General features: G+C 37.3%; 2 protein-coding genes across 3 annotated transcripts in view; both read left to right on the top strand.

The window, feature by feature from the left end:
* Positions 1-14668, top strand: part of LOC121031389 (uncharacterized) — a 411199-nt gene that overhangs the window by 369867 nt on the left and 26664 nt on the right. The gene's annotated exons all lie outside the window — the stretch shown is intronic.
* On the top strand, positions 3670-6166 carry FSCB (fibrous sheath CABYR binding protein). Of its 2 annotated transcripts, none has more exons than XM_040477026.1 (2): positions 3670-5217; positions 5404-6166. In XM_040477026.1, exons 1-2 carry the CDS (start codon positions 3886-3888, stop codon positions 5986-5988), a joined length of 1917 nt encoding a protein of 638 aa, XP_040332960.1. In that variant the 5' UTR covers positions 3670-3885; the 3' UTR covers positions 5989-6166. The 2 variants fall into 2 exon arrangements, with proteins under 2 accessions (XP_040332960.1, XP_040332959.1); XM_040477025.1 differs by having other exon boundaries at positions 3670-5280; positions 5365-6166.

Here is a 14668-nt window from a genome sequence, read left to right as displayed (position 1 = left end):
CCAGACCTGAAGGAGAAATAAAGAAACTAGCCCAGAGATTGAGAAAGAGTTGGAAGTACAACATTCGAAGCAGAATCAGAAATATGGGGCTCTGAAAGAATGTTGTGTTAGTTTCCTAGAGCTGCTGTAAGAAAGTACCACACACTGGATTAAAGCAACAGAAATTTATTCTCTCACAGTTCTAGAGGCTTGAAGTCCCAAATCATTGGCAGAGCCATGCTCCCTCTGAAGCCTGTAGGAGGGAATTCTTTACTACTTTTAACTTCTGGTAGCCCTAGGTATTCTTTGCTTTGTGGCAGCATAACACAAATCTCTGTCTCCATCTCCACATGGACATCTTCCCTCTGTGTCTCTCCCACCCACAAACTTCTGTTTTTATAAGGACAACTTAACCTGATTATATTTGCAAAGACCCTATTTCCAAATGGGGTCACATTTACAGTATTAGAGCTAATGACTTCAACATGCTTTGTTAGGGTATACAATTCAATCCATAACAGATGTGAACCAAGTAAATGGGAGAGAAATGAATCATGTTATATTTCTAGAACAAAGGGTAAAATGCCAAACTGTAAATTGACAAGATAGTTTAAATAATGATTAATTGATTAAGTTGATCAGCATAGAAAAAGGAATATTTGTGGATTTAAGAAATCTAATGAGGGTTGCCTGGGTGGCTCAGTTGGTTAAGTGTCAGACTTTTAATTTCATGGTTCATGAGTTTGAGCCCTGTGTGCCTGCTTGGGATTCCCTCTCTCCTTCTCTCTCTGCCCCTCCCCCACTTGTTTTCTCTCTCAAAATAAATAAAATTAAAAAAATATATATAATGAGAAACTGTTTAATGAAATTCCTCATAATTCCATTTGAATCTGAAGTAAATTTTTGATTTTTTTTGGCATGCTAATTTGTTTCTATAAATAAGTTAGTGACAAAGGCAGTTTACTATGATAGGTTGGTATGTAATTAAGATTGATCAAATTCCTTATTATTTTTTAGAGGGGAAAACATAAATATCAAATAGTTGGAAATTGCGAATTTATCTGATATTGAAAATTCAGTTTATGTCTATGGAAAATTTGGTAAAATCTTATTTAAATTGAGGCAGCAAAATTAATCCAATACATGCAATTACATAATCCAATTAAATACAATGTTAGTTTTGACATTTCTTTTTTTTTTTTTTCCTTCCAAGTTTTTATTTAAATTCAATTAGTTACATATAGGTAGTATTGGTTTCAGGAATAGAATTTACTGATTCATCACTTACACATAATACACAGTGCTCCTCAAAACAAGTGTCCTCCTTAATATCATCACCCATTTATCCCATCCCCTGCCCACACCCCTCCGTCAACCCTCAGTTTGTTCTCTATAGTTGAAAGTCTTATGGTTTGCTTCCCTCTCTGTTTTTATCTTACTTATCCTTCCCTTCCCCTATGTTCATGTGTTTGGTTTCTTAAATTCCACATGCTAGTGAAATCCTATGGTGTTTGTCTTTCTCTGACTCATTTTGCTTAGCATAATACACTCTAGTTCCATACACCTTGTTGCAAATGGAAAAATTTCATTCCTATGGCTGAGTAATATTCCATTGTGTATATATATATATATATATATATATATATATATCATATCTTCTTTATCCACTCATCAGCCAATGGACATTTGGGCTCTTTCCAGAATTTGGCTATTGTTAATAGTGCTGTTACATACATCGGGGTGTATGTGTTCCTTTGAATTAGTATTTTGTATCCTTTGGATAAATACCTAGTAGTGCATTTTCTGGGTTCTAGGGTACTTCTATTTTGTCTTTTTGAGGAAACTCTATACTGTTTTCCAGAGTGGCTGCACCAGTTTGCATTCCCACCAACAGTGTAAGAGGATTCCCCTTTCTGCACATCCTCACCAACTTCTATTGTTTCCTCAGTTGTTAATTTTAGCCATTCTGACAGGTGTGACGTGGTATCTCATTGTGGTTTTCATTTGTATTTCTTGTTATAGAACAACCCAAAATGGACTTTGAAGATACTCCATAGAGTGTCAGAAACTTGATTACAAAATGACAGATGGAATTGAGAAGATCACCAGACCACAAAGCAGTTGATAACCTAATTTTCAAACTATAGCAGGTCTGATGAGAACCTAGGTCAGTTCTTTTGTAAAATGACTATTGTTTTACTTCACTTTATTAATTCTTAGAAAGATATAACATAGCACAGCAGCATAGACAAAAATTAAGACAGAGCAAGTTGAGATGTAGGGCAAGCAACACGGTTTAAATCACAGTTGTCCAATTACACTAAACAGATATTCACTGATCCCTGCCAAGAGACTGAGTTTGGTTTATGGAGCTGGTCAAAGAATTTGAAAAGTCTTGATTTGGCTAAGATAGCTAGCTATAATTATGAATAATGCATATCAAACAAGGATAATTATTCAATGGCATTTTTGTATTTCCTAGGGGGATAAAGAAATTTAAAAACATTTAGATAATCAAGTCATAATGATTGTTTAGATACGCTTATTTCTTTGTCCTTTGACTACATTTTTAAAGTTTGCTGGGGTGCCTGGGTGGCTTGGTCGGTTAAGCATCCGACTTCGGCTTAGGTCATGATTTCACGGTCCGTGAGATAGAGCCCCGTGTCAGGCTCTGTGCTGACAGCTCAGAGCCTGAAGCCTGTTTCAGATTTTGTGTCTCCCTCTCTCTCTGCCCCTCCCCTATTCATGCTCTGTCTCTCTCTGTCTCAAAAATAAATAAACGTTAAAGTTTGTTTTCTCCTCTTTAACTTTTGGTAGACTAAAGTAATGTGCTTTTGCACATCTTTTGATAAATCTTAATCTTGCTAATAAAATGTTTGCATGATGTGTAAGTTAAGGTTTTATTTACATTCTAAATCTATTATAATACCATTTACAATTTGCTTACCTGGGTTTCCTCTTTTTCAAGGCTTCATTTTAAGGTTTTCCTCTTCACTAGGGAATTTATTCCTACGTGGTTATTCAGTAGCTTATATATTAAAAAATGCATTTTATTTCACTTGGCATATCTTTAGAGTTAACATTCTTTAGTTGGCAAGCTTTGGGTGGAGCTATTTTCTGAAGTAGTTGAAAATAAAAATATCTCAAGTTGTTTGAGAATGCAAATATGCTACATAAATAGATAAGATAGATAGATAGATAGATAGATGCTGGATAGATAGTAGGCTCTTGTAGTTACTGAGTGCTAAAGACATAGGAAAGGACTTTACATGAATATGGACTTCAGAATTCAAGTTTCTCATACAATATTCATTTTCTTTAAGTCATATAAACATACACACACGTATAAGTTGCTTTCTCCAACAATTGAAAATAGGCTGCAGCATTCTGAGTTCTGTATTATAACTGTCTTTGATAGTAGGATGAAAAGAATAGAATTGAAAGTTCAAAAGCATCACCTTCAACTATTAAGAAGCAGCATTACTGGAGTTTGCTTGATGTTCCTCTGATAGACAAATGCTTTTTCAACTTGATGTTTCAAGTAGTAGCTCTCTCACTTGCAGCCATTATCTATGAGTGTCTATACCAAGTTAAAAAGTGCTTGGAATACCACCAATGGAAGCTTGTAGAGAGAATTGGCTTTGATGTCATAGACCCTTAAGGGAAACTTCTAGAAGTGAGATTCAGTCATATGAAAGACTAAACAAGAAAGATGCTTACTGAGTAAGGTGGGATCCAACAAGGGTATAGTACAGAATGCAACAATTTATGAATTACTTTTTTCTAAGGTAGCTAAACATAACAACATTTAATGAAGAAAGGCAAACTTACCTATCTGGTATATTTGTGATTCCTGATGATTAATTACTTGAAGATTAATACATTTGAAATTCACCAGTCTTAGAAATGGAAGAAAGTGATGAACCTGATCAGCCTATCTCAGCAGGGAGGCAAGAAATTCGAAAGAGAAGACGACCCAGTCAACCAATGGTAGATAAATCCCAGCAGACCGAAGTGACAGAGAAAAAGAAAAATTTGCCTATATCACAATCATCTGGCCCTAAAGCTACCCTTAGTATTGGTAACATTCCTGGAAGTAAAGTCAACGGTGAGCCTTTCAGAGTATCTTCTCAACTTCGGCAAAGTTGGACAAAGAGAAAGCATATACAGGTTATGACTGATAAATCTCTGCAAACAGACACTATTGTAGAAGAGAAAAAAGAAGAAATCAAACCAGTTGGTGAAACAGTGGTACCTGAAGAAATGCCAGTTGCTCTTGGAGAAGCAGTCCCTGAATTTCCAGAAAGTGTTCAGGAAGTAGAAATTCTGACAAGCAGACACTCAATTCAATTCAAAATAGACAGATCTCAGCAGACCAGTTGTACTGGAGACTGGACAATGATGAACATTCCTCAAAAAGAAACAGTGGACAGAGAACAGCAGACATACTTTAGTGAATCAGAAATAGTGGTAATTGGTAGGACAGATAGCTCTTTTTCAAAGTCAAGTGAAGTTGTGCAGAAACGTAAATCCTCAGGGAAGATTTTCATTAGTGAACATCCTGAATTGCAACCCTCAACAAGTAGAGATGAAGCAATTAGGCAGGTAGGTATTAGCAGATCTTCATTTAGTCAGCAAAGCAAAAAAGGTAGTTTGGTACCTTTAGAAGATGAGCAGTACGTTCTAGCTGAGGTCCAGCCTCCCATTGCAGAGGAGGTCTCTGCTGAAGTGCTACCTACACCAGCTGTGGACATTATTGCAGGAAAGTCCGCTACTGAACTTCAGCCTCCACAAATTGAGGAGGCTCCAGCAGAAAAGGGCCCTGCCAACGTACAGCCAAGCCTGGGTGAAGAGTCTCTTTCAGAAGGGCCTCTTGCTGAAGTTCAGTCTCCAAAAATTGAAGAAGCTCCTGTACAGCCTTTCCCAGATGAGGAGACTCCTGAAGAAGAGGCCCCTGCTAAAGTAGAGTCTATCTCTGCTGAAGAGGCTTTTTCAGAAGAGCCTCTATCAGCTGTGGAGGCCCCTACAGAAGAGGCCTCAGCTGAAGTTCAGTCTCCACCAGCTGAAGAGGCCCCTGCAGAGGAGGCCCCAGCTGTAGTTCAGTCTCTACCAGCTGAACAGGCCCCTGCAGAGGAGGCCCCAGCTGAAGTTCAGTCTCCACCAGCTGAAGAGGCTCCTGCAGGAGAGGCCCCAGCTGAAGTTCAGTCTCTACAAGCTGAGGAGTCCCCTGCAGAGGAGGCCCCAGCTGAAAATCAGTCTCCACCAGCTGAGGAGACCCCTACAGAGGAGGCCCCAGCTGAAGTTCAGTCTCTACCAGCTGAGGCCCAAGTTGAAGTTTATTCTCCACCAGCTGAGGAGGCCCCAGTAGAAGAGGCCAGAGCTGAGGTTCAGTTTCCACCAGCTGAGGAGACTCCTGCAGGGGAGGCTCCAGCTGAAGTTCAGTCTCCACCAGCTGAGGAGACCCCTGCAGAAGAGGCTCCAGCTGAAGTTCAGTCCCCACCCGCTGAAGAGGCCCCTGCAGAGGAGGCCCCATATGAAGTTCTGGCTCCACCAACTGAGGCCCCAGCTGAAGTTCAGTCTCTACCAGCTGAGGAGGCTCCTGAAGAAAATACCTCATATGAAATTTGGTCTCCATCAGCTGAGGAGGCCTCTGCTGAACTTCAGTCTCCGTCAACTGAAGACACTACTTTAGAAATGGTCTCTGTTGACAAACAGTTTCCAGAAGCCAAGGAGGACTTTATTACACAAATCTCTGTAGAAAATGACCTTATTCCACCATGTGAACAAACTGCTGCATATGAGGCTCTGGTAGACCATGTGTCTACTGAATATCAAAATCTCCAGACTGATGTCCCAGGGATAAAATTAGAATCAAAGGTTTTGGAAGATCAGCAAAAACTCGAAGGGCCTTTGGAACTGGATCCTGTCCCTGAAGATTTGTCTAATATCAAGAAAGAACAGGTTCCTACCTTTGAAATAGAGGGTGTCATCCATGTACAACTAGAATAGAGGCCTCTTCGTCAGCTCTAATTAGCTCTTAACTAAGCTAGCAATCAGAAGCTACAGGCTTCTAGACATACACACTTAAGAAAAGTATAGGTATCTGGAAGTAAATACCTAAAAGGAAATCCCAAGATGTGGACTGCTGGCTGGAAAACGAACAATAAAAACTAGTGGTTTAAAATTACTATGTTATTTTCATTCAAACATAGCATATATGAAATACCCATTTAGAAATGAAGTTGATGATTGAAATAATTACTTAAAATATCATTTCTATAATAAACCTTATTGAAAAGGGTAAAGTATACTCTACAGCTATATTTTATTTTCACTATATGTAGCTTGTAGTGGAAAAGGCATTTTCTTTGCTGTAGTTCTCTCATCTACTTTAAATTCCTTGAGTTTGTTACACAGCTAAAGGTATGTGTTTTTTTCTCTTCATTATAATACCCCATATCTCTAATTCTCTTTCTATTTGATTCCTTCTGAGACAAGTGTTCCTTTCCTGTTTTCATCCCTATCTTGCATATTTTACAGTCCCATATCTGGATCAGGAAACTTAAATCCTTTATAAAAGCCTTAATTTAATGAAGATAACCTGGATAAAGTATTTTAAAAGGCATGTAAACATAAAGAAAAATATACTTAGCCTCAAGGTATATTTCCACTTTTAATTTCATTTCAACTTAGAATGTGGTGAGTCCTTTGGAAGCTTGGCTTGTTTTTTGTACTTTGAACTTGTTGTGAAGAGTATTGAATTAGTAGTTGTACAGTACTCTCCCCTTATCCACATTAAAATTTTTTTTTAAAAATGTTTATTTATTTTTAAGAGAGAGAGAGATACAGAGTGTGAGCAGGGGAGGTGCAGAGAGGAGACACAGAGAGCCTAACAGTCTCTAGGCTCCAAGCTGTCAGCATGAGCCCGAAGTAGGGCTTGAACCCATGAGATGTGGGATCATGACCTGAGCTGAAGTCAGGTGCTTAACTGACTGAGCCATCCAGGCACCCCTTCAGTTTTGCTTTCCATAGTTTCACTTACCCATGGCCAACTGTGGTCCAGAAGAATATCTTCTTTCTGATGTACCCTCCCTCGAAGGTCAATAGTAGCCTAATACTGTGTCACAATGCCTTCACTTGACCTGTCACTTGACTACATCTCATCATGTAGGCATTTTATCACCTCACAACATCACAAGGAGAAGAGTTGAATACAGTACAACAAGATATTTGGGAGGGAGAGATCACACGCACATAAATTTTATTATAGGATATTGTTATAATTATTCAATTTTATTATTTGTTATTGTTAATCTCTTACTGTGCCTTATTTATAAGTTCAGCTGTATCATAGGTATGTATGCATAGGAAAATGCAGTATACATAGCACTTGGTACTACCCACGATTTCAGGCATTCGCTGGGGCTCTTTGAAGGTATCCTCTGTGGATAAGGGAGGAATACTGTTTAATCTATTCACATTTTTAAAGAGCAATTATAGGTTATTATAAGATATCTGTGAATAAAGGACATCACGGTTTTTATGGTTATGACAACTTTTGGGAAAATATTTTCTTTAGCTATAATTCAGTTGCTACATGCTGAAATAATGAGATGATTCTGTCAAAAAGTTTAACTTGGTTAGTATATTTTTCTGTTTTGCAAAAACTCTAGATTGATGATTCCAGACTTTGATAAAATTTGATGCCCTATAATTGTTGGATATTTCTCACATTCTTCATTACGTCTGTACAGTGTGTGACAAGAGCATGTGATCTTTTTAAGTGTTTTTTTTTAAAGAATTTTATAAGTTTTTGTAAGTGAAATCTTTTTAAATATGTGCTAGATATGAGGTTGAGAAACATTCTAGAATACTTGAATGAGGGTTGCTTTTTTTGTTATTTCCAAGTCCTTTTTATTTTGTTTTCTGAGATGCTTAAAATCCAGTGAAACTCTTTTCTAAATGTGAAGGTTTTTAAGGTTTTTATTTAAATTCATTAGTTAACATATAATGTAATATCAGTTTCAGGTGTACAATATAGTGATTCAACACATCCGTATATGACCAGGCGCTCATCATGACAAGTGCACTCCTTAATCCCCATGACCCATTTAATCCATCCCTTCACTCCCCTTCCTGCTGGTAACCATCAGTTAAGATGGTTTCTTGGTTTGAGTTAAGAGTTCAGTTAAGAGTCAGTTTCTTGGTTTGTCTCTCTGTCTCTTTTTTCCCCTTTGCTCATTTGTTTTGTTTCTTAAATTCCGTATATGAGTGAAATCATATGATACTTGTCTTTTTCTGATGGACTTATTTCACTTAGTAGAATACTCTGGCTCCATCCATGTCATTGCAAGTGGCAAGATTTCATTCTTTTTTATGGCTGAATAATATTCCATAGTGTGTGTATTTGTGTGTGTGTGTGTGTGTGTGTGTGTGTGTGTGTGTGTGTACATCTTCTTTATCCATTCATCAATTTATGGACACTTGGGCTGTTTCGATAATTTGGTTATTGTAAATAATGCTACTATAACAATCAGGTTAGTATTTTTATATTCTTTGGATAAATAGTAGTGCAGTTGTTGAATCACAGGATAGTTCTATTTTTAACTTTTGAGGAGCCTCCATACTGTGTTCCACAGTGGCTGCACCAGTTTGCATTCCTACCAGCAGTGCAAGAGGGTTCCCCTTCCTGCACATCCTCTCCAATACTTTTTTTTTAATGTTTATTTATTTTTGAGACAGAGAGAGACAGAGCATGAACAGGGGAGGGTCAGAGACAGAGGGAAACACAGAATCTGAAACAGGCTCCAGGCTCTGAGCGGTCAGCACAGAGCCCGACGCGGGGCTCGAACTCACAGACCGTGAGATCATGACCTGAGCTGAAGTCGGATGCTTAACCGACTGAGTCACCCAGGTGCCCCTCCAATACTTGTTTTTTTGTGTTGTTGATTTTAGCCATTCTGACAGTTGTGGGGTGATATCTTGTAGTTTTGATTTGCAGTTCCTTGATAAGTGATGTTGAGCATCTTTTCATGTGTCTGTTGGCCATCTGTAATGTCTTATTTGGAGAAATATCTGTTCATGTTTTCTGCCCATTAAAAAAATTTTTTTTAATGTTTATTTAGTTTTGAGAGAGAGAGAGAGAGAGAGAGAGAGTGAGTACAGCGGGGGAGGGTCAGAGAAAGAGGGACACACAGAATCCGAAGCAGGCTCCAGGCTCTGAGCTGCCAGCCCAGAGTCCAACGTGGGGCTCAAACTCATGAACTGCGAGATCATGACTTGAGCTGAAGTTGGACACTTAACCGACTGAGCCACCCAGGTGCCCCTCTACCCATTTTTTTAAATTGGATTATTCATTCCTTTGGGTGCTGAGTTTTGTAAGTTTGGTTTTTTTTTAAATTTTTTTTTTCAACGTTTATTTTTGGGACAGAGAGAGACAGAGCATGAATGGGGGAGGGGCAGAGAGAGAGGGAGACACAGAACCGGAAACAGGCTCCAGGCTCCGAGCCATCAGCCCGGAGCCCAACTCGGGGCTCGAACTCAGGGACCGCGAGATCGTGACCTGGCTGAAGTCGGACGCTTAACTGACTGCGCCACCCAGGCGCCCCTGTAATTTTTTTATATATTGTTGGATACTAACCCTTTATTGAATATGTCATTTGCAAGTATTTTCTCCTTTTTTTAGGGTTGCGTTTTGGTTTTCTTGATTGTTTCCTTCACTGTGCAGAAGTTTTTTATTTTATTTAGTTCCATTAGTTTATTTTTGCTTTTGTTTCCCTTGCCTCAGGAGACATATTTAGAAAAATGTTGCTATGGCCAATGTCAGAGAAATTACTGCCTGTGCTTTCTTCAAGGATTTTTATGGTTTCCTGTCTCAGGTCTTTAGTCCATTTTGAATTTATTTTTGTGTATGGTGAAAGAAAGTTGTCCAGTTTCATTCTTTTGCATTTTGCTGTCCAGTTTTCCCAACACTATTTGTTGAAGAGACAGTCTTTTTCCCATTGGATATTTTTTTCCTGTGTTGTCAAAGATGAATTGGCCATATAATTGTGGGCTTTTTTCTGGGTTTTCTATTCTGTTCTATTGATCTGTGTCTTTTTTTTTTTATGCTAAATACCATACTGTTTTGATTACTGCAGTTTTGTAATATAACTTGATGTTTGGAATTGTGATGCCTACAGCTCTGCTTTTCTTTTTCAAGATTGCTTTGGCCATTTGGGATCTTTTGTGGTTCTATACAAATTTTAGGATTATTTGTTCTAGCTCTGTGAAAAATGCTATTGGTATTTTGATAGAGATTGCATTAAATGTGTAAATTGCTTTGGGTAGTAATTTAATTTCTCTTTCTGCTGTTTCATTATTGGTATGTGGAAATGCAATAGATTTATATATGTTGATTTTGTATCCTGGGATTTTACTGAATTCATTTATTAGTTCTAGCTTTTGCCAATTTTTTTTTTCTTGTAGTTAACTTCTAGTTTCATAGTGTTGTGGTCAGGAAAAGTGCATGGTATGACTTCAAACAAAACAAAAAAAACCCAGTAGAACAGAAATCTGTAGGGTTTTCTATTTAAAATACATCACTGTAAATAGAGACAATTTTACTTTTTCCATTCTAATTTGGATGACTTTCATTTCTTTTTCATACCTAATTACTCTGGCTAGGACTTCCAGTGCTATGTTGAATAAAAGTGGCAAGAATTGGAATACCTGTCTTGCTCCTGATCTTAGAGGGAAAGCTTTCAGCTTTTTACCTTTGAGTATGATGTCAGCTGTGGGCTTGTCACGTGTGGCCTTTATTATGATAAGTTAAGTTCCTTCCATATCCAATTTGCTTATAGTTTTTATCATGAAAGAATGTTCATTTTGTCAAATGCTTTTTCTGCATCTATTGAGATGATTATATGACTAACACCCATTTTTTGTTATGGTCCTCTGTGACTAATGAGTGCATATCTTGTTGGCTTTCAGAAGTAGATAATTTAGGGACCCAATCCTTTGGTAGCAGTCTTAAAAGGTGGGGAACTAGATATGTGGTTCAAACTCTTTACTCCTGAAGAACTTGGGAGTTGGGGAGTTCCTGCCTGATTGTATTGTGCTGTGCTTGGTATGTGTTATAACAATTTTTTAAAAATCTTTTTTATGTCCATAGTATCTTTATTGATATTCTGTTTGTAATTAAGGTATAATTATTGGTACCTTATATCAATAAATATTGGTAACTGTTTTCTCTCAGTCTCTTTATCTCTCCTTTTTCAAATCAGTCTGGCTTGAGGTTCATTCAGTTTTACTGATCTTTCAAATAATCAACCCTCAGTTTCATTTATGTCCTTATTTATTTCAAAAGAAAATTCATTGACTTCTCTCATCTTTATTATTTCTGTCTTTCTGCTTACTTCTAGTTCCTTATGTACTTTTTCTAGTTTTTTTTTTTTAACAGATGGAATCTGATGCCATTGATTTAGTTTTTATTTCTTTTCAAATGTGGTCTTTTAGTGTTGCACATTTGTCTCAGCAATGTTTTAGCTGCATTCCATAAATTCCAATAACCTGTGCTTTCATTGTCATTCAGTTCAAATGTTTTATAATTTTTTTTTTGATTTATTATTTGATATACGAGTCACTAGCCAACGTGTTATTTGATTTCTAAATATTTGGGAATTTTCCAGATATATTTTTGCTATTGATTTTTAATTTAATTACGTTTTTGTCATAAAATATACTTAGTTTGATTTGACCTTTTCAATTTATTGAGATTTGTTTCATAGACTAGCATATGACCTATTTTAGTAAGTGCTCTGTGTTCTAAAATACTCTATTGTTTTTGGTTGGAATGTTCTATAAATGTCAGTTTTAGAATCAACAATTGGTTGATAGTGTTGTTTATTTCTATATTATTACTGATTTTCTATCCACTTGTTCTCTAGATTATTAAGAGAGGTATGCTGAAATCCCTGACTATACTTGCGGATTTGTCGATTTCTCCCTGAAGTTCTATCAGTTTTTGCTTCATGTATCTTGAAGCTTTGGTATTAGCTGCATAAATTTAGAATTATTGTCTTCTTGATAAAGACTCCTTTTATCCCTGGTAATATCCTCTCATCAGTAACTTTGTCACTTGTCAGGTTTAGATCCTTAATATTCTTTGGTTGGTTTACTGTGGCTATTATGTGCTTTTCCTATTTTAGTCTTTCTTCTTCTAAATAATCTTTCCTTTATTGCCATAGGTATTTATTTTATAATATACATCTGCTCATGCAGTCATTTGCTTACAGAAAACATATTATATTCCTTAAATTCCTTAAAATGATAGTCATGACCCTTTACATCTACTATAACCTACTTTATATCACCCTTATTAAGTATGGGGTAGTGGTATAAAATGAAGGTTAAAATCATGACTGCCAGTTAGCAAATCCCGACTCCCTAACTATGAGCTGATTAGCTATTTGGGTTAGTTAACTTCTCTGTGCCTCATTTACTCATCTGAAAAATAAGAATGATAAGCATAACACCTAACCAATAGAATTGTTGTAACAAAATAGTTAATCCATATTAAGTTCTTTGAATGGTACCTAGTACACAATCAGCAAAAATGCTTGTTCCTTCTCTCATCATCATTACTTGTATTACTTGCATACTTCCTTTCTTGTGACATTTCTTTTTCTATTTAAGTTCTTACCATACCTGGCAATGATTGTTATGCTACAGCTGCCTCTTATTTGTCCATTGTGTTTTAGTCATTTGTTCCCTAGAGAGCTTGGGTCATATTTAAAGTTTTTATTTTAGCTGGCAGTTACTTTGCTTTGGTTTAGCATACAGGTCCTGGACTGCTTTTATGGGCTATGGTTCCAATGAAAATTTAATTTTCAAAGACTTTGTGGTGCTATTTTGGTCTGCTCTTTTCTTCGGAATTTCTACTGATTTGTGATGAAGCCACCTGAGGGAGGAAAGAGGAGCTTTCCCTGGATGGGCTGCCTGGTGCCTTTAGGTTGGAGGAAGGGAGTTTCATTCTCACCAAGAATAAGAAGCTTCCCTGATAGGCAGAATCGTCCTTGCTGGTGCCCCTGTCACCCTGTGTCTCTTTCTGGAGGATGGAGCATCTCAGGCCCATGATTCTATTCCTTCCTGCCTACTCAATGATACAATTTAGTAAATCTCTCCCTTTCCTCCTGCATCATCAGTGTTTCATCAAGTTTCATCAAAGTTTCTACTCATTCTCATTAGCTTTCAAACATGTTTTTTATTTTTACCTATCTTAAATAAGCAAATAAACAGACCTCCTTTCATACTTTCTCTTTAAGCTAATGCTCCATTTCTTGGCTTTCATTGACAGCAAGTTCTATACTCAATTAGTCTCTGTCCCATTCTCTCGAATCTGTTCTTTTTTTTATTTTTATTTTTTTAAGTTTTATTTGAGAGAGAGTGAGGCAGCATGCAAACAGGGGAGGGAGCAGAGGGAGAGAGAGAGAGAATTCCCAAGGAGGCTCCCCACAGATGTGAGGCTCAATATGGGGCTTGATGTGGGGCTCCATACAGGCTGGACACAGAGCTCAATCCCAGGACCCTGGAGTCATGACCTGAGCCAAAATTAAGAGTCAGATGCTAAACGACTGAGCCACCCCGGTGTCCCCTCTCAAATCTGTTCTAAACAGGCTTTCACTCCTATAGCTCCACTGAAACTGCTCTGGCAAAGAGAAGTAGTCACTGACAAATCCAGTAGGTAATGCTCATCCTCATTTGGTCCAGTAACACAATTTAACACAGTTGATCATTTGCATTAGATATTCTTCCTTCCTTGAATTATCATCGTTCTTTGCTTCTGGGATGCTTTCCTCCTATCTTATTGACTAATTACTCTCAATCTTCTTTGCTGATTTCTCCCCATCTCCCAGTCTCCTAATGCTGAAGAAACCCAGAGTTCTGTTCCAGTCTCTTCTTTTCTCTTTCTTTCTTTCCTCTCCTACATTCACTTCCTTAGTGAGCTCATTTAATCTTGTGGCTCAAATCCCATCTATATCATCTGATGGTTTATATCTCCCCAGTCAGATTTCTCAGATGGCTTACTCAAAATATACACTTGTATGACTGATAGATATCTTTCCACTGTAAAGGTGCACCAATTTTGAAATAGCCGGAATGTTTTTCATCTCCATCAGTATAGTTTTATTTGCACCTGAGACAACAAAACCAATTTTGAGAACATGACTAGCTAGCTATGGAAGACAGGAACACTTCTGTTGGCACATTGCATCCTGAGAAGTGCAGTTCTAGAAGAAAAGACAGGAAACAGGGATAAGATGGAGAAGTGGGAAAAATCCTTTGCTTTGAGCACATTTTGATTTATAATATCAAAATATGCTCAATTATCTTAGAGTGTCATGTAGCTACATGGGAGAAGGAGGTTGGGTAGAAATTTTTATCTCCTTCAGCAGAACTCCAAGAATGAGTCTTGAAAAGAGAATTTGAAGTTACTCTTCAGGTCATAAGAGATACTTCTAAGACCATCAACCAGATACAATTCCCAGATCATCCCAAGAGTTATTATGAAGCCAAGTACACATAACCGAACTGGCAAACAAAATATATCTCTGAGAATGTGAAGGTGTTGGAATCTACTTTTATAATAGCATAAAAGTGAAATTAAAAAAAAATAATATAAACTCTTGGCTATTGGCACGACTCTTTA

The sequence above is a fragment of the Herpailurus yagouaroundi genome, unplaced genomic scaffold (assembly GCF_014898765.1).
Source record: "Herpailurus yagouaroundi ecotype Mexico unplaced genomic scaffold, PumYag 141, whole genome shotgun sequence".
Lineage (NCBI taxonomy): Eukaryota > Metazoa > Chordata > Mammalia > Carnivora > Felidae > Herpailurus > Herpailurus yagouaroundi.
This window is presented reverse-complemented; position numbering and strand designations above follow the sequence as displayed.